The following is a 23,586-nucleotide window of genomic DNA, read 5'->3' on the forward strand; positions in this document are numbered from 1 at the left end:
TAGTACTTGCTGTGGATCATGATGCAGTGTTGAATTCCTGTGTGATGGTCCGCCTAATACACATTATGACCCTCTTCAAGTGTCTGTCAACAGACGAGGTCTACCTGTAAACTTTTGTGCTGTACGTGTCTCTTCACGTTCCCATTTCACTATCACATCGGAAACAGTGGACCTAGAGATGTTTAGGAAATCTCGCGTACAGACGTGTGACACAAGGGGCACACAATCACCTGACCACGTTTTAAGTCCGTGAGTTCCACGGAGAGCCACATTCCGCTCTCTCACGATGTTTAATGACTACTGAGGTTGGTGATACGCAGTACCTGGCAATAGGTGGCAGCACAATGCACCTAATATGAAAAAAATATGTTGATAAGGGTATCCGGATACTTTTGATCACATAGTGTAAGTATTATTGTAGGTGATATTGAGAAACAGCTGAAGTAGTTTAAAATTGAACCTGTGTTAGTTCCTCTTGTAACTATAATGTATTGTAGATCCTTCAAAAAAACACGTGCCGGGAGGCACAGGTCAGACCCAACTACAAGAAGGGTAGCAGAAGTGGTCCACAAAACTACCATCGAATATCCTTGACATCGATTTGTTGTAAGATCTCAGAACATATTCTGAGCTCAAGCATAATGGGGTCTCTTGAACAGAATTACCTCCTCCATGCCAGCCAGCATGCATTGCGGAAACATCGATCATGTGACACCCAACACGCATATTTCTCATGTAGCATACTGGGCTTTCGTTCAAGACTGTCAGGTAGAGGCAGTGTTTCCCTATTTCCAAAAAGCATTGGACTCTGCACCAGATCTTCGCTTATTATCAAAAGTGCAGTCATACAGGTGTGCCCCATGGAAATGTGTAGGGGCTCTTGTTGTTCATGTTGTATATCAATTACCTTGCTGACAACACTGATAGTAACCTCCGACTTTTTGCAGATGATGTAGTTACCTATGATGAAGTAGTGCCTGAAAGACGTTGCATAAATATTCAGTCAGCTTCGAAAAATGTGTGTGAAATCTTATGGGACTTAACTGCTAACGTCATCAGTCCCTAAGCTTACACACTGCTTTACCGAAATTATCCTAAGGAAAAACACACACGCCCATACGCGAGGGAGAGCTCGAACCTCCGCCGGGATCAGCGACACAGTCCATGACTGCAGCGCCCTAGACCGCTCGGGTAATCCCGCGCGGCTTCAGCCAGGTCCTGATAAGATTTCAAAGCGGTTCAAATATTGGCAGTTTGCTTTAAATGTTCAGAAATGTAAGACTGTGCACTTCACAAAACTGAAAAACATAGTATCCTATGACTATAATATCAATGAGTCACTTTTGGAATCGGCCGACTCATCCAAATACCTGGGTATAACAATTTGTATGGATATGAAAGGGAATGATCACATAGGATCACTCGTGGGTAAAGCGGGTGACAGACTTTGATTTTTTGGTAAAATACTGGGAAATTACAGTCAGTCTATAAAGGAGATTGAATACAAATCAGTCGTGCGACTGATTCTAGAATACTGCTCAAGGTTGTGGAACCCACACCAAATGAGACTAACAGGGGATTTTGAACGTATACAGAGAAGGGCAGCACGAATGGTCATAGGTTTGTTTAATCCGTCGGAGTTTGTCACAGAGATACTGAAGGAACTGAACTGAATGACTGCTGAAGACATACAGTTTTAGATGATGACTCTAGAAGTATACTACAGCTACCTGCTTATCGCTCACATACGAATCGTGCTTTGACATACGCTCATGCTCATAAATTAAGGATGATTGCAAAATGTGGTGCCACACAACGTGGCACTACACAAAACTGGTGCTAATAGTATAGGCACATAGGGAACACACTCGACACAGATCTGTAAATCCACGGTATTGGTGATAAGTTGAGAAAACCTTCCGGAAACACATGTGCTACAAAACGCACTGATTTCTGCGGATGTACCCGGACATCAATATGAGATATGATCACGATGCACACGTACACGGACCGCACAACGGGTTGGCATACTCTGGATCGGGTGGTCGAGCAGCTGCTGGGTTACAGCCTCCCATTCTTGCACCAGTGCCTGTCGGAGCTCCTGAAGTGTACTAGGGGTTTGAAGACGTGCAGCGATACGTCGACCGAGAGCATCCCAGACATGCATCCCACGATGGCAGCTAGGTGGGGCCGTTCGTTATCATCCATTAGGAGGAAGGTGGGACCTACTGAGCCCCTGCAAAATGACGTCCCGATACACCTGACCTGCTACAGTTCCTCTGTCAAAAACATGCAGGGGTGTATGTGCACCAATCATAACCCGACCCCACACCATCAAACCACGACCTCCATACAGGTCCCTTTCATGGACATTAAGGGGTTGGTATCTGGTTACCGGTTCACGTCAGATGAAAGCCTGGCGAGATGGACTCGTCCGTGAACATAACCTGGGACCACTGATCCAATGACCATGTACTGTGTGCTCTTGACACAAGGCTTTACGGGCTGTCCTGTGACCAGGGGTCAGTGGAATGCACCTTGCAGGTCTCCGGGCGAATGAACCATGTCTGTTGAGTCGTCTGTAGACTGTGTGTCTGGAGACAGCTCTTCCAGTGGCTGCGGTAAGGACCTGAGCCAGGCTACCTGCAGTACTCCGTGGCCGTCTGCGGGCACTCATGGTGAGATATCGGTCTTCTTGTGGTGTTGTACGCTGTGGACGTCCCGTACTGTAGCGCCTGGACACGTTTCTTGTCTGCTGGAATCGTTGCCATTATCTTGAGAACACACTGTGTGGCACACAGAGGGCCTGTGCTACGACCTGCTGTGTTTGACAAGCCTCCAGTCGTCCTGGTATTCTACCCCTCATAACGTCATCGATATGTGTTCTTTGAGCCATTTTCAACACACAGTCACCATTAGCACGTCTGAAAACGTCCGCACACTTACTCACTACACCGTACTCTGACATGCACCAACACACCTCTGCGTACGTGGACTGCTGCCAGCGCCACCGTGCGACGATCGCAGGTCAAATGCAACACATGGTCATACCCCGAGGTGATTTAAACCCACAAACCGCCCACAAGAGCTTTGTTTCATCTTGTATCAGCAGTATCCTTAATTTATGAGCATGAGTGTAGAATAATTACAGCACGCACAGCGGCATTCCAACAACAATTCTTCCGGTGCTCCATACGTTAATGGAAAGAGGAAACCCTAAGAAATGGTAGAATGGGACGTACACTTTGCCACGGACGTCACGGTGGTTTGAAGATTATAGATGTAGTTGTAGATGCATATGTACAGGTACGTAGATGACGCCCCCCACCCCTCTGTCCCAGTATAGGAACGTTTTGGCGCCTGTTGACTACACACGCGGCAGTTGGTCTAAAAGTGAGTCGCAAGCGAGCGCGAAATGCGCAGTCACACACTGGAGTGCGAAGACAGTAGGTCTGAACAGTGATAATAATGGTCCCCGTTAGTTTTGCACGAACTGAGAAAAAATACAATACTCTACGGTGACAGAAAAGAATCAGAAAAGTTACGGCTAACTCGAGTGGAATTGAGCAATCGTGTGACTTTTACCGTACTGTGAACAAACTTTAGACAGCGTTTAGAGGTTTTTTTATGAACTTAAAGTATACAAATTCAGTGCCTAATTTTTCATTTAAAAACACTTTTCTCATAATTTTTAATGTTTTACTCAACTAATTATGTAGAGCAGTGAGAGTAGAAGTCTGATAAGACACATGTCGTTAGGCAGACTGTTAGTAACTTCACCACCGCGGTGAGTATACGATGAGAGTGAAGCTACCCGCCAAGGCTATCAAAATCAAGTCTGATACCAAGTCAATATGGCAGAGAAAGAAGGCAGCCAGTATGCAAGTGCCAACTTCAATCCTGCGACAGAACTGAAATTCGAAATCTTCGAAAGCAATGATCATGAAGGAACAGTTATAGTTAATTCCCTTGGACAGCACAAGGTGTTTTAATCTTCGAATGCAACCACTAGAAATAAAAAAGATTAAAAATGATTAAATAGAGCATACTGGTGTAATACAATGTACGACAAATGGAATTAAAAATAGTGTGTGGATGCAGTACCGAAAGAACGAAGAATGAAGAAAGAAGAAAGAATCAGATGTTGGACCACATGACTAACATACACTGAACAAGCAGATGTAACGCCACAGGAGGTAGGAGCCACTAGTAGCAGAATACAACAAATGCAAGTATTGCGAGAGGTTTAGGTCAGTAAGTAGAATCGCTGTGGTAGGAGAGTATTTAGAGTTTCTGCAGTAGGCAATAATATGTCCATAACTGCGTGTTTCGAAACTTCGTGTAGTATAGCCCATAGTCACGTTACTGCGAAATATTTAGGGACGGTGTTTGTGAGATTAAAACAATGAAATTGAGCTATTAATATTGATAAATGAGAGTAAATAGGAGAACGGGCCAGTCTCGGAGGAGTATCAAATGAGCAGTTTAGGTAATGCAGAATTTCTGCAAGCAGACCTCGGACAAAAGCGCGGGAAACTCGAGCGCCACCCCCCTCCCTCCCTCCCCCCCCCCCCCCCCCCCCGCAAATGGTAAGGCAGGAAGATACAGGGGAAAGACCAGACGGCAAAGAAAGGGGGGAAGACATGCAGAATCGCCAAATAAGGAGTAAGAAGTTAGTAAATGTCAAATTAACAAATATTATAGCAGAATTAAATTGTCAATAGAAGAAATTAAATTGTCAAACAAAATGTAATATATAAAAATTGAAGGAAGAGTCAATACTCAAGCAAATTATACAAAATAAATTAATATTGTCAAACATCAGACTAGAAAGTAGCCCGAAAGAAATGAAAGCGTCAAACGAAAAGCGAACGAGAAAAACCAATGGATCAAAAACGGAGGTGAAACTGGAAGTTCAATTTGGAAACTGTTTCTGTTAAAGGTCAAATTGCACTGGTTGGTAGAAATTACTCTCAAGTGGGATTCATACGCAGCTGCACATTTAAAAAGTTTCATCCAAAGGAGAGTGTGTTACTGGAAAGAAAACTCCAAAGAAACCAGTTTATAGACTTGCAGGGTGAGAAACGAAACACGTGCGCTCGCTACTGCACAACTACCGCACAAAGTACACAGCCGTCAGACAGGCACGATAATGCTAACAGTGGGACAAGAACGTGTTATATGTGCACAAATCAAACGGGAAGCACGCATCACGCCATAGCAACGGCAGAATAAGAAAGAATAGTAACGCAACTAAGACACATAAAGAGACAGCCAGACACGCAAAACAAGATCTTTAATGGAGGTGGAGAGCAGCAAAGAGACTGCCGCGAAGGACGAAGGGACCACGATAACGGTCTGCACTATGGCAGAGAAACAGTAGGCAAGGAATCGTCGATGCCTGAGATGTCCTCTCAGACGCAGCGAAGAGTAGGAAACAAGCAGTAAAGAAATGCATTGCACTCAGAGCGAAGAAAACTACGAAGAATGGAAGACGAGACTGGCGCAAACCAACTATCCTATGAGAATGCTGGAAAGTCATGCTAGTTTCAGGAACGAAATCTGTTAGGTCATGAGCAGCTAGCACCAGGCAATTAGTTTACATAAAGAGGAAATTAAATGACGGAATGTAGTAGTTATTAAAATTATTAAAGTTGGTCGGTGAATAACGAAAACTTAAGAAACTGAGAATTTCAGCTTTATACAGTAGCAAATAGCGATACAAAGTGTAAACGATAACTGTTTACAACGTACAACAGTGTTGCAGAGGAAGCCGAGACTAACAAATTGATATAGGACATTTGTGGTCTATCAAGCTGGGAATCAGCCCGAAATTTCCCTCCAAAGGACACCAAGCTGCAGGGCATTTGCCTTTACACGATATTTTGGCTAAAATCATCATGGAATATCAAAAACCCCTTTAAACCCATTTAAAAATGTAAAATTGAAGTTTGTGCAAGTTTTACCACAAAATATTGGGAATTTTAACAGCATAAAATTAACAAATAAATTTTATGTATGTCTGGCTGTCTTATTAGGAAACAACTGATTAGGTTTAGATCGAATTGTGAGTCTAATTAGTTTTTGCACAATGTTTACATGGTATTTTTCTTTAATATCGATAGAGGACAGTTTATATTAATAATGTTAATGAAATAGCTGACTACGCCAGTGGCGCAAGACTGAAAGAGGGTAGTGAAAATCTCGCCCAGTGTGCTTACACTATAGCTTCGATGGCTGTTATAGGCTAATTTGAAACTGTTTCCCGGTTTTTTAGACCGCAAATGTGCTACATCAAATTGTTCATCTCTACTTGCCCTACACACTTGTGATACATCGTAAACAAATATCGTTTACACCCTCCAGATATAGGGCTTGCTACCAAAAGTGTACAAAGTAATATGATTTTCTTACAGGAGAATGATATTTGCATTTTTGGTGTTTCTGACACTCTTTCATCATATTTACAAATTGTTATATTAAGTAAATGCTTTTCTTGAATAAACAAACTAATGTCTAGCTATTTACACTAATACATAACTTTCTGAAAAACCAATGTGAGATATTTTGAGAATTTTGATACGTTTTTTGATAATTTTAGTTATGCTGCATTCTTGAGAAGTATTTAACGTTATGATATTTTCTGTGTGGTTTTTTTATATATGTAAATGATTGATTAACTTAAGTAAAAAGGAATTAATGTAGTGAACTGGGAACACATTCCTAAAATTTTAACTTTGGAAGTATGTGCGACTGGATTACAACCATATTTGAGAATAATATTGATACAATTAATTCTTGCAAATACTAGTTAAATTTGTATATGAAATTGAAAGGTTTTGATTTCCTTCTTTTATTGGTAATTCAGGTGCTATATGAAAACTTAAAAAAAACTTTATAATATCTTTATGTATACAAATTCATCAATAAAAGTGTGAATTTGCTTTAAATTTTGGTATCAATATTTCCTGAACTGTGAGTTAAGAGGATGCCACTGTTGCTGTGTATTTTTACTTGTAACTAGCAGTTATCTACAGCTACATTCACATATCAATAGTATTGTTATGATGAGTGATTGTGAATACATAAGCTACTGTATGTGCAATGACATCAGCTGCCCTCACATGTGTACCTGTTTGGGTAACGAAAGCTCATAATGGACTCCCCACTTTCTCCCTTTCCAGACAGTCCCAATGCACTATGCGTAGGCATGCACAGCATCACTGCTGAGCAGTACATTCAAACAAATATGGGCAAGAACGTGCAACATCTATGTATCACGCTACTGAAATGGCTAACCATTATTCAATGTGTACCTTCTTTTGCTAGTGTCTTTATCCCATGGTTTTGCAGGGTCAGCAAGGTTACGGTCGGATTTGCCAAGTTAATGTTAAGGGGTGGCCAGATGCCCTGGCCCCCTGGGACAGAATTAGTGTACCCCAGCTGTCTGTGTAATCTATGGAATAGTGTGAACGTACTCAGATGTCTGCAAGTCGTGGAATTGAGGCGGGACGTGGGAACCAGCCCGGTATTCACCATGTGGGATGTGGAAAACCGCTTAAAAACCACATCCAGGCTGGCCGGCACATCGGTCTTCGTCGTTAATACGCCAGGCGGATTCGATCCAGGGCCAGCGCGCTTACCCGAGTCCAGGAAGCAGCGCATTAGCGCTCGCAGCTAACCTGGCGGATATGGAATGTGTGCCTTATGCACAAATAGTGTGGAGGTATGGATGAAAGGAATTTGAGAATGTATAAGCATTGCATTCATTAATTTGAGTGGTATCACGGAGCACGTATCAACCAATAAAAGCATTTTTACAAATGTGATAAAGTTCAAAAGAGAAAGACTAAAATATATTGTTTCCTAATTCGTGTAATGTTTTTCAGATCAATAAGTTTCTTGTACTACATGCATTCTAAAGTAGCCCACGTTCTTCCTCATAGTTGAAACTATACCCATACGAAAGTTCATCGAAATAGATATGGACACACATACACTACATGTATCTCTAGCGGATTTCACGTTGTAGTTTCGTTTTCATGCAGCTCAATGTTCATGAAGTCATACCTCCTGAACTATTTCTTGGGCAGTGATGTAATTTTCTAGGTACATTCAGCGGTGTATGTGGATACTATCTTCTGAAAGTGTTGGGATTATAGTTAATAATAAATAAGAAGCAACAAACTTAAATGTCGTGTATAATGCGCCAGTTTTTCACGTATCTCAGTATTTATGAAGTCATATATCCTGAACTGTGTCGTACAGTATCATAATTCTGCAGATACATTCAGTGCTAATTGTGAAAAGGGTCCGCAAAATGTTTTGCGGATACAGTTAGAAATAAATAAGAAGTAAATTAAAACGTTATCCTGATGCAACAGTCTCACTGCATGGACGGCGAAAATGTAGTAAGCGATAAACTTTTTCTCGTTTCATCGTTTTGTTTGGATTACCAGCTTGAAAAAGTTTAGTAAAGATTTGAAGTTATGTGTTCTCATTCACAAATACTGGATGAATAGACTATGAGTATTGGCGCGTCCTGGACTACGAGTAAGTGATTTGTGTATCAAGTTTCACTGAAATCAGTCCACTGGCTTAAGAGGAGATGTGGAGCATACACATATACACATAAGCATATATTTTTATAATATGTGTGGAAATCTATCTTATGTGATATGGTTTTAATCAAATAAAGCCTATACGGTGCCCCAGACTATGCTCAAGCTACGTGCAAAAACCTCCAAGAAAATTAGTCTAATAGTTTTGGAGGAGCGTGTTCAAATAGACAAACAGACAGACATGACAGTTTTATAGTTTTATTATTAGAATAGATGTTGAGGCTCTTTCTGGTTTTTCATTGGTTACCTGGGGGATATTTTCTGTTATTTTCCAAAATCCCCTTTCTCACGTTTTGGAGAAAGTTTAGTGGAGGGTTGTTAGAATACACTTATTGCCACAGTTCCTACGTATCGAATCTTTCCGTTACTAATCTCTGTTGGACCAGGGGTCAAAGATAGCATGAGGATGCCCTGTCATCTGAGTGGAGCTGTAGTTTGATGTTTGCCGACTCGGTGGGCGGCAGTTGGTTGGGGGTGTCTGCAGAATGTATGCAAGTGAACATGGTGTGCACAGTCACGCACTGGAGTGCGGAAAGTAGGTGCTAAATTAATTATTGTTGATTCACGTTAGTTTCGTATGAAAGAGAGCTCATACAATACTTTGCTGTGACTAGGCCCAACCAGAAAAGTAATCGTTAGCTTGAGTGGAACTGTCAATGAACATTTGACATAGTAGAGACGTTTTATTTGAACTTAAAGTATATATACTCATAGTGGAATAAAAACCGTTTCTGATTTCTAGAGACTTTCTCATCATTTTTAAGTGTTACTGAACTAATTACGTGGAGTAGTGAGAGTAGAAGTTTGCAGGGTAAGTGCCACCGAGGTTCGTGTTCAGTCAGCCTAGTAGTTACGTCTCTGCCTGACAATTTAAAAATTGTCACAATCAGAACAAGTGATTTTGTATACCCCACTGGGCTGTCGTTTTTCTGACATAGTAGGAAAGCCTATACTTCCAGGACTTCAGTGCTTTGGCTACAGTTTATGATATCTCACCCAGTAATGGTAGTGAACACCATTTCTTCCAGAATGTGGGTGGAGAAGCAGGTGGGGAATAGAGGAGAGGTATAATTTTTCGTTTTTGTTTCCTGTGCAAGATGTGAACTCGATTGTAGCCATTGGCTGTGGCAATAAATTTTATTGTATCTAACTTTGCCTTAAAATCATCTCTGGACATGGGGATAGATATGAGACGGTGTACCATTGAGTGGAAAGCTGCATGTCTATGAGCTATGGGGTGTTGTGAACAGAAAGATGTGATTGTGTCTGTAGTTGTAGTTTTTCTGTAAATTTTGAAACAATGCGCGCGCGCGTGTGTGAGTGTGTGTGTGTGTGTGTACTGATGTCAATGGTGGGATCTAAAAAGTTTATGGATTTGTTGCCAATCTCCATTAAGAACTGGATATCCACTGCATAAGACAGGCATGGGCAATCTATGGCGACCCACGGGCTTGCCTCTCATACTTAGTTAACCTTACATGCCACATCACCAAATGACGCGACTGCAGCACTCCTAGCGCATAAGTCAGTACCACAGCTATCGTGACGTTAATGTTAGGGGAAGTCCATTAATTATCTGAACTTATAATAGGGGGCGGGTCCGTCAGAATCTCACCAAATCTCATTCAAATAGAGGGGGACAATAAAAATCTCATGTCAACTTCTTAATTCAGAGAATGTGCATTATTATAACGAGTATCATTCGTTATATAAAATTACTCCCGACCAAAGACAATTTTAAAGTGTGCACCTGTCTTTATGGCCCCTCTGAACTGAATTCCTTACATGTGTGCATAGGACGCGAGAAACACAGTCTTGATCTAAGCGAGTAATACCACCAGATGTAGACGTATGTGGAGGGCGAAATCAAAACCCCGTGAGTCCAGAAAGCCAGGAAGCGGCATACACGCGGTCGCTAGGCACAAGCGAGAATCACTTAAGAATCTCCAGGACAAATATGTATCGTCACATGCGGTACCGCTGAGAGGGTCCTACAACGACAAGCTGCATGAGGTAAAGTAGGCAGATGTACATTCGAGCCATGCCAGCAGGTACGCCATTGGTCCTGTCTGATAAGAGAGGCGCGTGCAAGTTATTTGCAAAATGCGATGCATGGTCGATTGACCGAAATATGCGTATGAACTGCCGTCGGGAAGCCATCCGGTTTTTGTGCGGATTTGTGCAGTGGGCAGTTCCTCATCAGAAACCATTGCGCATTCACTGAAACAGCAAACGACACACTCACTAGCCACTGCTACTGCCACTCACCACACGCACACATGCAAATGGCGCCGTCTCCAGCTACGGAAAACCCGGCAAGTGTGTCCATTTCTTCTCATTGTGGTGGGGAAAATGGCATTCCTGTTGGCGGTTGCCTATCTCGCATGAGCTCTTTGGAGAAAGTCCAGGTGCGGCAGTGTGGATGGAGTCATTTTCTAGGGCAGACTGTGGGGATCTCGAAAACTGAAATTTAGAGGCGCCATACAGTTCCCCCTTGTGAGAATTGGACGCTGGGGTAATGACATGTGACATATGAGTGTAGCTCTAGGTTGTCAGTCAGCTGTGCAAGCGTCGATGGTATAGGCTGATGTGACAGCAGGTTGTATAGGCGACGTCAGCAGACATGCATGGTGTGGCCGGTATGCATGCCGGATTGTGTGGGCATTGTCCGCAGCTCGTGGTAGTTCGGTAGCATTCTCGCTTCCCGCGCCCGGGTTCCCGGGTTCGATTCCCGGCGGGGTCAGGGATTTTCTCTGCCTCGTGATGACTGGGTGTTGTGTGCTGTCCTTAGGTTAGTTAGGTTTAAGTAGTTCTAAGTTCTAGGGGACTGATGACCAAAATGTTAAGTCCCATAGTGCTCAGAGCCATTTGAACCATTTGTTGTGGGCATCAGCGAGTGCTGCTACGGTCTCTGCCACCTGTTGAATGCCCTGCTGGGCTGTTGGTGCAGTGTCAAGGATAGGCATTGCTTCTATTTGCTGGAAGCTGCGTTCTGAACTGTGATGAGGGCTGCTGGAAGAGTGTTGCCTGCGATTCCATCGGTCAGTGATAGTGAAACTTTGGCCTTGGTATTGTACATTGTGCCTACAGCGTCAGGTTCCATTCACTCAGGAATGGTGGCAGGAAAGGTAACACATGGGAGAAATGTGGCATCATCTGGGTTCCAGGTGCTCGTGGTGTCAGGGAAGGCCTCAGTGTCGGCAGGCCTGTGGCGTTGGTGGTTCATAGGGGTATTTCACCTGTTGGTGGTGTGCATCAGCATCATTGATGGTAAGCACGTAAGGTGGCTATAGTTTGTCGATGGACGCCACTTACAAGTTTCTGTGGAGGTGCACAGTGACTGTTTAGTCATTTCGCTGCAAAATGAGGTGAGGTCACAAGAGCAGCAGCTGACAGGCATCGATGCGTAGCTTCTGATGAGCGCACAACGCGAGGTCACCATGCACGAAAGTTCTCAGCGTGACGTTGCAGCTGGCCCATGTAGTCTTGCAGAGGTTGTATATGAGCTGTGATACACAACATAGTGGGGAAAGGCTGAAGCTCAATGAACTCACCTGGAATGACCAGGTGCTGTCTATGCACCAAGTCGGTAGAGGATGCCTCCAAGTCTGTCTTCTGGGCTATACACAAACCTAACAAAACCAATGGCAAATTGATGGACCATTTTCCTCCGCAGCAGGTAAGAGAGGATTTCACAGTTTGGTGGAAATGTTCGACAATGCCATTAGCTGAAAGGTGATAACTAGTGATACTATGGACAAGTGTACCACAGTTCTCAATCAGGATTTGGAACAAGAGGGAAGTGAAATGGCGCCTGCAGTCAGACTTTATGTGGTGGTGGAGGGAGGGGGGCGACCGAAATGTGAAACCCATGTGTTGATGAAAGTGGCGGCAACTGCTTTGACGGAAATTTCCAGGATGGGCCTGGCTTCAGGCCAGCATCTGAACTTATCTATCATTGTGAGGCGGAAGCACCAGCCATCTGAAGAGGGCAAGGGGCCAACGAGGTCGACTTGCACAGAATTGGTGCTGAACAGGGGGAAATGAGGCCATCGACACATGAATGTGATGGTCCACTTTGACAAGATGGCATGTGATGGAGGCACGAATCCACATGTGGAAGTGCTCTTGGACGCCAGGCCAGAAAAAACGTTCCTCGATGAGGGAAGCGTTATGCTTTCCCATAAAAGTGGTCGAAAACAGTTTGTGGAAGGCCAGTGGAATGTATGGGCAGATGCAGTCTTTGGAGCTGGTGCAGTGCATTTGGTCACACAGGATATTACACCAAACGGTCAGGTCAGTGCCAGTGACTAGGTGGGGTTGGCGGATGAGGTCTGAATTTAGATCCTGACGTAAGTGGGCTATTATGGTGTCAGTGGTCTGGGCTTTTGCTAGGGCCTCATAATCTAGCGAAGAGCTGAGGGTACAGGAGAGGCTGAGGCAATTGGCAATGATGGTGTTGATGCCGGCTATGTGGTGTATATCAGTAGTAAATTGTGCTACATACCCCTGCTGGCTAAACTGCTGAGGCTAAATTTGGTCACTATCTTTCTAACAAAAACCCATTGTTAGTGGCCAGTGGTCCATAAAAGTGGTGAAATGGCGCTCCTGCACTAAGGAGTGGAAATACCTTACAGCCTCATACATTTCAAGCAGCTCACAATCATACACAGCCCATCTGCATTGCAGTTCTCACACCTTGGCCAAAAAGAAAACTAGTGGCTGCCAAGTGTTTTCAAAACACTGCTGTAGGACTGCACCGATAGTGGACTGACAAGTGTCAGTGACAAAAGCGAGGAGGCCGAAGGGTGGGGGTGCGCAAAGAGGGCTGTCTTGGCTAGGTCGCGTTTAGTGCACTGAAACTGGCTGTCATCTGGGGGTCCATGGTACCTGTCAGTTACCTTTTGTTCAGCTGCCATGCAATACAGCGGTGAGAGGTTCCCAAACAGTGGCAGCGTCTTTTAGGAAATGGTAAAAAAAAAATGCCCTCCTCAAAATCTGCGAAGTTCCTTGCGTGTTGTGAGGCGTGGAAACTCGGTGACTGCGCGAACTTTCTAGGGTAAGGGATGTGAGCTGGAAGCGGAAATGATGTATCCACGGAACTCACTTTTGGCTAGCCAGAACAGGTATTTGTCCACGTTGAGGATAGCTCCCTGCTCGTTCCAGACAGGTGAATTCTCGCTGAAGTGTTTGCAGTGTTTGACCGAGTTCCAAGAGTATATAAGGATGTCGTCCAAATAGGCAAAACATCCTAATGTACCGTGGAGGACATTGTCTAGAAAAAGCTGCTATGTTTGAACAGCATTATGGAGACCAAAAGACATAACGGGGCTTTTGAAGAGACGAAAGGGTGATATAATGGCCATCTTCTTGATGTCCTCTGTTGCGACCAGGATCTGCGTAAAACCTTTTGCACAGTCTATCTTACTGAATATGGTAGAGCCCAAAATGTTGTTACTAAAAAAAACAGCACAAAAGCTGAATGGAATAACGGTTGGGAATTGTTCATTTAGTCAAATGTTGATAATTACCATACGAGCGCCAGGTGCCATTCTCCTTGGGAACTAAATGGGCTGCAGAGGACCATGTACTATTTTAAGGGCACAGGGTTCCAGCAGCAACGAAGGCTTCAATTTCTACACACGCAAACTTGCTTTTGACCAGAGGGAGATGGCGGATGTGGCAGTGCACCAGTGGGCCCAGTGTGATCATGATGTAGTGCACTGTTTTATGGTGCCCCTTGCGGGGGGCAGTGGGACGCTGGGTAAGGAGCGGAAATGTGGAGAGAAGATCGGCACAAGGACCAGAGTAGGATAGGGAAGCCAGGGTGGGTGTTGGAGGGTGCAGAGCAACACAACACACTGTTGATCTGGTGATGCTGTGTGACGTCGGGCAGGAGACTGAACTGAGAAAGAGCATCTGAACCAAGGATCACGTTCGTAATGTCGGCGACTGTGAAAGTTCAGAGAAATTACTTACTGAGGCAAAGGTCAACAAGACAGTTGTGGGGACTGTAGGTGGTGGTGACAGAACTGTTTGTGGCGGTGAGCAGGAAAGGAGAGGGGTGGAGGTTGTGGCCAAACAACGGTAACAGCCTGCATGGGAAGATGGGCAGTTCTGAACCAGTGTCAATGAGTTATGATATGGGCAAGGTGGAATAATGGTGGTCCGATATAAACAGGTGCTGTCAAACTGCATAGCAACTTGGTGCACCTAACATTGGTCACCGACCGTATTTGTGCACCAGGAGCACAGTGGATGGCATATGCCTGTGTTACTGCCAAAATGTTCCTGGTATCAGCACACAGGGTCACTGTCACATGGCTCCTTTTGCTTGCCAGGCACGTGGGGAAAAGGGTAGGGTTGTCATCTGCACAACCGTACGTGCAGGTGCTCGAATGAGCCACGTGGGTAGTGGCCCTGGGCTGTGAAGGATGGGGCAAGAAGAAGGGGTGGAGGTGGGCGGGTGCAAGGACATGAGGGCGGCAGTTTAGTTGGCCATCTCACTGCTCAAACAAGCCATGATGGGTGCTAAATTGGACTGTGTGTCCTGAGGCACAGGTGGTGTTCCCTCTCCATCTGTGTTTTGGAGCAGCTGGGAGCCTTGTTGCCACAGTGGTGGTGGGTGCTCTAGTGAGGGGAGGCGAGTAAGCAAAATTTGTGGAAAGTCAAGAGATTCGAACACCCGATCTGATATCATGTTGGCTTTGTCAATGTCTCCCGACTGTGGTACGGATGGTCACTGGCAGGTGAGAACTCCAGTTGTGAAAGAGGAGTTTGTCTGGCAAGGCATGGGATTCGTTTAAGGCGCAGATGTGCTATGGGAACATTCATATGATGAAAACAAGGCCCAGGAGGCGTTATTTCAGATGACGCTATGCTTGTGGTTAGTTGTTTTTTCAGTTTATCAATGGGAGGGGGAGGACAGTTGGTGACAATGTCACAAGCTTAAGCTGCGGCTGTGGGTCCAAGTTGAGCTATAGTAAGGACGAACTTTATTGTGTTACTCATAATTCCGGCCCTGCCTCGTCACAGCGAGGCACACCATAGGCGCGGTCATGGGCGTCGAATGCGGGGAGGTGGCGGGGAGGTGGATGGAAGTTCTGATCGTTTGACTGGTCAGTGCTGGGGCTTCTGCAAGGAGCACAGCGGCTCTCAGGAATTGGGCAAGCTGCATGAGGAACTGATTAAAGCCCCTTGCCTGCGATTGCGGGTTGGAAGGACTATTTGTGTGGCTGGGATTAGAGGGAGTGCTTTCCACTGCAGACGAGGCCCAAGAGATTTACTCTGTAGAACTGTTCCTCAACATCTTCTGCATCTCAGTAAATAATAAGTGTGGCTGGGCAGTTGGGAGAGAGGAAGACAATGATTGCACATTTGGTGTTGACACAGATGCAGTGCAGCATGGATGCATACAAAGGGCACTCTAATGGAGAGATGCGCTGTATAGAAAATTCAAGAATCAGGATCACCAGTGTGGGTACACGTGCTGTACTGTCAATGTTCACCACACAGTGCACATTCCCACAAAATTTAAAAGGGAAAGTAGGTGGGAGTGTAGTGGAATGCAAAGTATTTTAAAAAAGTACGTATGATTAAAATTTTTAAAAAAATGTTCAAATGTGTGTGAAATCTTATGGGACTTAACTGCTAAGGTCATCAGTCCCTAAGCTTACAAACTACTTAACCTAAATTATCCTAAGGACAAACACACGCACCCACGCCCGAGGGAGGACTCGAACCTCCGCCGGGACCAGCCGCACAGTCCATGACTGCAGCGCCTCAGACCGCTCGGCTAATCCCGCGCAGCTTAGAATTTCAGCTTCATGATTATATACTTATCCACAAACTACACGCTATCGAAAACTACTTAGAAAATCGTTTAGCAGTCTGTTTATTACAATTCGGACCAATGCTGGTAGAATTCTTAGTTTCTCCTGTCATGGTACAAAACTAAGTTCCAGACAGAAATTCAAACTACTGACACGTGTTTTAACTTCCGACCAGCGTAGGACACGAGAAACACAGTCTTGATCTAGGCGAGTACTACGACCGGGGGCAGACGTATGTGGACGCCGAAATCAAAACCCTGTGAGTCCAGAAAGCGAGAACATGTTTGTTAGGCACAGGCAAGAATCACTTAATAATTTCCAGGACAAAACTGTATCGCCACAGGCGGTATCGGTGAGAGGGTCCTACAATGAAAGCTGCGTGAATTAAAATAGGCAGCTGTACATTCGAGTCATGCTGGCGGCTACGGCAGTAGTCCTATACGGTAAACGAGGAGCCTGAAAGTAATTTGCAAAATGCGTTGCAATGTCGACTCGCCGAAATATGTCAATGTACAGCCGTTGGGAGCCATCGGTTGTAGCAATTCGCACAGTGCCCGGGTCGTCCCTAGAAAACACCGCTCGTGCACTGAAGTAGCAAATGGCACACTCGCGTAGCCACTGGTACTACCACTCAGCGCACGCACACGCACGAGGAGGGCGCCGTCTACAGCCATCACTCCTGTCGGCACTTGCCTATCACGCACAGGCTCTTCGGAGAAAGGCCAGGTGCAGCTGCGCTGATGGAGAAGTCTGCAAGGGCAGACTGTGAGGATCTCGTAATTTGAAATTCAGAGGCGCCACAGAAGGACGCCACAGAACCATCGTAGTATTTTAATTCGTTGAAACATGAGGGTATAGCCCCCAATAAAATGAAGTTTCATTGTGTTGAATGAGTAATAGAACTGTTGACTTTATTTATCAGTCTGATAGGGAAATATTTTGGTAATTAATTTATGCAAAAAAAGAGGACAAATGATTTAACAATTTCGTACACGTGTGCCGTGAATTTTCTGCTTAGGAAATCGCCATTCTCTCTTACTTTGTCAAGTGATTTTACGACGACTTCATTGACTGGTCACTATGTATTCAGCGACAGTTATCCTGGCTAGCGCACCCAAATAAAACATCAATTTTTTCACCTTATTTTGTACGATTTCATCAGTAACAATGAAAAGATAACACTATAACCCTTTCAGACCCACTGGCTACAGTGTCTTCGCTGCAACAGAAGATTTTTTTCCAGTGTAAACTTGATGCACACATTTGTGAACGATCAACCTTGTCATCATTCGAAAGTGCTCCAAACTGTTGAGCATCGCTATGAAAATATCAGCAAGTCAGTGCAGCAGTGCGTAGACTGGCCAGGATAGCCGAGAGCGCTAACGCGCTCCTTCCTGGACTCGGGTAGGCGCGCCGACCCAGGATCGAATCCGCCTGGGGGATTAACGACGAGAGCCGGTGTGCCGGCCAGCTTGGACGTCGTTTCCAGACGGTTTTCCACATCCCCCTATGTGAATACCGGGCTGGTCCCCACGTTCTGCTCAGTTACACGCGTCGCAGACATTTGACACTCGATGCAGACAGCCGGGGTACACTGGTTCCGTCCTGGGGGCACTGGGTGCCGGCAGGAAGGGCATCTTGCCATCCCTAACACTAACATTGCCAAATCTGTTGTAACCACGCCAACCCAGCGATCACTGCGGGACTATGGCGTCAGCGAAAGAAAGTGCAGCAGTGCGTAGCAGCTCGTGACCACCAGGATACACGTATATGGTTCGTTCACTGTAGGCTAATGTATAATTGAAAATTGTTATTTTCCATGATATTTATTGAATGATCATGTTACTATTCATTACAGTAGAGGATATTTTGTAACTAATTATCTTAGTCCATAAAATGAAGCCAAGCGTACAAAGCACGTTTTGAAAATGAGTACATATCTTTCTATAAATCTTGCATCTGAAATAATTTAAAAATCATCTAAGAGTATTGCAAGATAAAGAAAAATGTTCTATTTCAAACAAAAATTAGGTCTGAAAGAGTTAAGGCAAGAAACGATTTTAGGTTAAAGACGCATATTTCGAGAACACATCATGGAACAAGTTCTATCCAACTACTGCAGATTATTAATTTCAGGGTACCTCCGTTAATCTCCCACATCAAGACGGAGATATATAGCTTGGTTGTTATGATAATTATTGTCTGTTCCTAAAGACTGGAAAGTAGCACAGGTCACACCAATATTCAAGAAAGGAAATAGGAGTAACCCATTGAATTACAGACCCGTATCACTGACTTCAATTTGCAGTAGGATTTTCGATCATATACTGTACTCGTACATTATGAATCACCTTGATAAAAATGACTTATTGATACATAACCAACACGCATTCAGAAAATCTCTTTCTTATGCAACACAGCTAGCTCTTTGTTCCCATGAAGTAATGAGTTCTGTCAAAAATGAATCTCAGATCAATTCCATATTCCTAGATTTCCAGAAGGCTTTTGATACCGTTCCTCACATGCGACTATAAATCAAATTGCGTGCACATGGAGTATCGTCTCAGTTGTGTGACTGGATTCGTGATTTCCTCTCGGAGAGGTCACAGTTCGTAGTGACAGAAGTAAATCATCGAGTAGAACATAAGTGATATCTGGCGTTCCGTAGGGTAGTGTCACTGGCCCTCTGCTGTTCCTGATTTACATAAATGATCAAGGTGATAATCTGAGCAGCCCCTTAGATTGTTTGCAGATGACACTGTAATTTACCGTCTAGTAAAATCATCAGACGATCAATTCCGACTACAAAATGATACAGAGAGAATTTCTGTATGGTGCGAAAAGTGGCAACTGGCACTAAACAAAGAAAAGTGCGGTGTCATCCACATGAGTAAATCAGAAATCCGATAAATTTTGGGTATACGATAAATCGCACAAATCTAAGGGCTGTCAATTCGACTAAATACCTAGGAATTACAATTACGAGCAACTTAAATTTAAAGGCCACATACACTCCTGCAAATTGAAATAAGAACACCGTGAATTCATTGTCCCAGGAAGGGGAAACTTTATTGACACATTCCTGGGGTCAGATACATCACATGATCACACTGACAGAACAACAGGCAAATAGAAACAGGCAACAGAGCATGCACAATGTCGGCACTAGTACAGTGTATATCCACCTTTCGCAGCAATGCAGGCTGCTATTCTCCCATGGAGACGATCGTAGAGATGCTGGATGTAGTCTTGTGGAACGGCTTGCCATGCCATTTCCACCTGGCGCCTCAGTTGGACCAGCGTTCGTGCTGGACGTGCAGACCGCGTGAGACGACGCTTCATCCAGTCCCAAACATGCTCAATGGGGGACAGATCCGGAGATCTTGCTGGCCAGGGTAGTCGATATACACCTTCTAGAGCACGTTGGGTGGCACGGGATACATGCGGACGTGTATTGTCCTGTTGGAACAGCAAGTTCCCTTGCCGGTCTAGGAATGGTAGAACGATGGGTTCGATGACGGTTTGGATGTACCGTGCACTATTCAGTGTCCCCTCGACGATCACCAGAGGTGTACGGCCAGTGTAGGAGATCGCTCCCCACACCATGATGCCGGGTGTTGGCCCTGTGTGCCTCGGTCGTATGCAGTCCTGATTGTAGCGCTCACCTGCACGGCGCCAAACACGCATACGACCATCATTGGCACCAAGGCAGAAGCGACTCTCATCGCTGAAGACAACACGTCTCCATTCGTCCCTCCATTCACGCCTGTCGCGACACCACTGGAGGCGGGCTGCACGATGTTGGGGTGTGAGCGGAAGACGGCCTAACGGTGTGCGGGACCGTAGCCCAGCTTCATGGAGACGGTTGCGAATGGTCCTCGCCGATACCCCAGGAGCAACAGTGTCCCTAATTTGCTGGGAAGTGGCGGTGCGCTCCCCTACGGCACTGCGTAGGATCCTACGGTCTTGGCGTGCATACGTGCATCGCTGCGGTCCGGTCCCACGTCGCAGGTCGACGGGCACGTGCACCTTCCGCCGACCACTGGCGACAACATCGATGTACTGTGGAGACCTCACGCCCCACGTGTTGAGCAATTCGGCGGTAGGTCCACCCGGCCTCCCGCATGCCCACTATACGCCCTCGCTCAAAGTCCGTCAACTGCACATACGGTTCACGTCCACGCTGTCGCGGCATGCTACCAGAGTTAAAGACTGCGATGGAGCTCCGTATGTCACGGCAAACTGGCTGACACTGACGGCGGCTGTGCACAAATGCTGCGCAGCTAGCGCCATTCGACGGCCAACACCACGGTTCCTGGTGTGTCCGCTGTGCCGTGCGTGTGATCATTGCTGGTACAGCCCTCTCGCAGTGTCCGGAGCAAGTATGGTGGGTCTGACACACCGGTGTCAATGTGTTCTTTTTTCCATTTCCAGGAGTGTAGATAACATTGTGGGGAAGGCGAAACAAAGACTGCGCTTTGTTGGCAGAACACTTAGAAGATGCGACAAACCCACTAAAGAGACAGCCTACATTACACTTGTCTGTCCTCTGCTGGAATATTGCCGTTGGTGTGGGATCCTTACCAGGTAGAATTGACGGAAGACATCGAAAAAGTGCAAAGAAGGGGTGCCCGTTTCGTGTTATCGCGCAATAGGAGTGAGAGTGTCACTGATATGAAGCGAGGTGGGGTAACAGTCACTGAAAAGAAGGCGGTTTTCTTTACGGCGAGATGTATTTACGAAATTTCAATCACCAACTTTCTCTTCCGAATGCGAAAATATTTTGTTCACGCCCACCTACGTAGGGAGAAATGATCATCATAAGAACATAAGAGAAATCAGAGCTCGAACGGAAAGATTTAGGTGTTCCTTTTTTCCACGCGCCATTCGAGAGTGGAATGGTAGAGAGTTAGTATGAAACTGGTTCGTTACACCCTCCACGAGGCACTTAAGTGTGAATTGCTGAGTAAGGATGTAGCTGTAGATACTGGATTCATTTTCAGCAGAAATAAGATTTAAATAACCATTCTAGCAATCCTGGTTTATATTCCATGAGGTTTTTCTGATTATTCTAGCAGCAGGCTTGGGCTGTAGTTTGAACAGGATCACAAATGGTTTCCTCAAACATTATTGTCCTGCCCAGCTACAGCTCTGGTTCAAATGATCTCGACGAAATGTTCTAACCATCTTCGTGCTTTTCGTGCGACTTCTCTTTTGCCGTGGCTCCCAGCATCGCTCAGGGAAGTGTTTCACTATGTAAACAAGAAGTGACAAGTAAGAAATTTCATCACGAAAGGCCGTGGGTGCGAAATGAGCACGTTAATGCACCACCTCTCATATGTCAGAATAGTTTTGAGACACTTTCCACCGAAATCATGGTGCTTATTTCCTCGCTTGACATCAGTCCTGGCTTTGACATGGGGTGCCATCGACAAAGAGATATGCGCACCTTGGACACCGCTCACAGTAACCTTTTTGAGCTGTGGGCTCCAGCTGAACGTTAACGGATTAAGATAGCTCTCTTCTGTGTTCAGTGTCTTGTGGCGTCCATGCCACGAAAGGTGCTGTACGCCACTACGCAAGAGGCTCTTATTCGAGTGCTCATAAGTGTACATGGAATAATACTAAGCAAATACAGCTCGTATCCTGAAGTGACTAATGACAAACGTCTGTTTGTTGTTTAGATTTACTACCACTTGAGCACATGCAATGAAAATACCGTTAAGAGCTCTGGTAAGCCCTTCGACACTCGAACAGTGAACCATTCTTAAATATACGTACTATGCAAACAGGTAAATAAAGTGCCCACAACTTACCTTTCGATGCTTTCATTCTTGAGTCGTAGTAGTCCATGACTGTGTCGTAAACGAGAAATTTGTGGTACTATCCCGAAATATATGACACTATTTGCGCCGATGTTAACCGATGTTTCTGACCTTCATACTTTTAAATTTGACAACTACTATGAACGCTTAGAGACACATCCTGCAGTTTTCGTATCTTTCAAAGACGTTATACACTACCGAACGTCACAGAGTATATTCATTCTGTAGTTGACGTTTGGGTACGAGCATCTATGGTTTGTGTATACTGGTGAAATAACATAGGCTGCCAACAGAATACAATCCCATTTTTTCACTTTGTGATTAAACCGAAACGCTTCGGATTTTTACGACAGGTATCACGAACAACGATTTCTCAATAATACTGTCAGTTTAATAATGGAAGTTCTTATTTAACATTGCGGTAGGATCGTGAATGAGCCTGCTGCATGTGATACGTTCACTTAGGAAGGGAAACCTGTATTAATAGAAGCTTAATTTTCTGTAGATCAATTTAAATTCGACACTGAGCTAGAAGTATGTCACTACGTGGCTGGTAGATGAAATACCAGAGCAAATGCTCGTTCTTGCACTTCGTTGTAGGCTACTATGTTCGCATAAACCTTACAGGGAAACTTTACAGCTACCGATTTTGAATACCTCCAGGAATATGAGAATGTACTTTGACCCATTTCTTGTCTCTGTGTTCCAGTAGCTTCTCCTGGTTTTGGATTAAAGTGGGGCTCCCCCTGCTTTTTTTTGTCTAATATTTTGGCATTTAAAATATTTTTTATCCATTTATTCTGCCTGTGGATGTGATTTATGGTTTATTTTTCTCTTTTCCCATTTCCCAGAAGACCTATTTATTTGTTTTTTCGTGGATCGAAATCGCTATTGTGACGCCTAGATAGCCACAGTTCTATTTCTGACATTGCTTGCTAAGTTCCAGTCGCTGTTCCCAATATTAACAGACATTTTGTTAGGAACTAAGATCGAGGTGCTTAGCGGGAATGTCGAGGGGCTCCTCAGGGTGACTGAGTGTTCGTCAAAAAAGTATCGTATTAGATTAGATTAGATTAGTACTTGTTCCATAGATCATGAATACGACACTTCATAATGATGTGGAACGTGTCAGGTTAATAAAAGGTGTCTATACAAGATATTACACTAGATAAAATATTACATGACACTCAATATTTTTAATTTTTTTGTGGGAGTTGGGAAATTACGCACTTACTATATCCAAAAATTCATCTAATGAGTAGCAGGAGTTTCCATTAATAAATTCTTTTCATTTCCTTTTAAATGCTA

General features: G+C 44.6%; 1 protein-coding gene across 1 annotated transcript in view; it reads right to left on the minus strand.

The window, feature by feature from the left end:
- Positions 1 to 22,470, minus strand: part of LOC126354901 (uncharacterized) — a 365,410-nt gene extending 342,940 nt beyond the window's left edge. Inside the window, exon 1 of the mRNA XM_050004967.1 lies at positions 22,270 to 22,470. Coding sequence (XP_049860924.1) covers positions 22,270 to 22,306 — 37 coding nt within the window. The 5' untranslated portion in view covers positions 22,307 to 22,470. The remainder of the gene's footprint in view (positions 1 to 22,269) is intronic.
- Positions 22,471 to 23,586: the final 1,116 nt, after the last annotated feature.

The sequence above is a fragment of the Schistocerca gregaria genome, chromosome 3, assembly GCF_023897955.1.
Source record: "Schistocerca gregaria isolate iqSchGreg1 chromosome 3, iqSchGreg1.2, whole genome shotgun sequence".
Classification (NCBI taxonomy): Eukaryota; Metazoa; Arthropoda; class Insecta; order Orthoptera; family Acrididae; genus Schistocerca; species Schistocerca gregaria.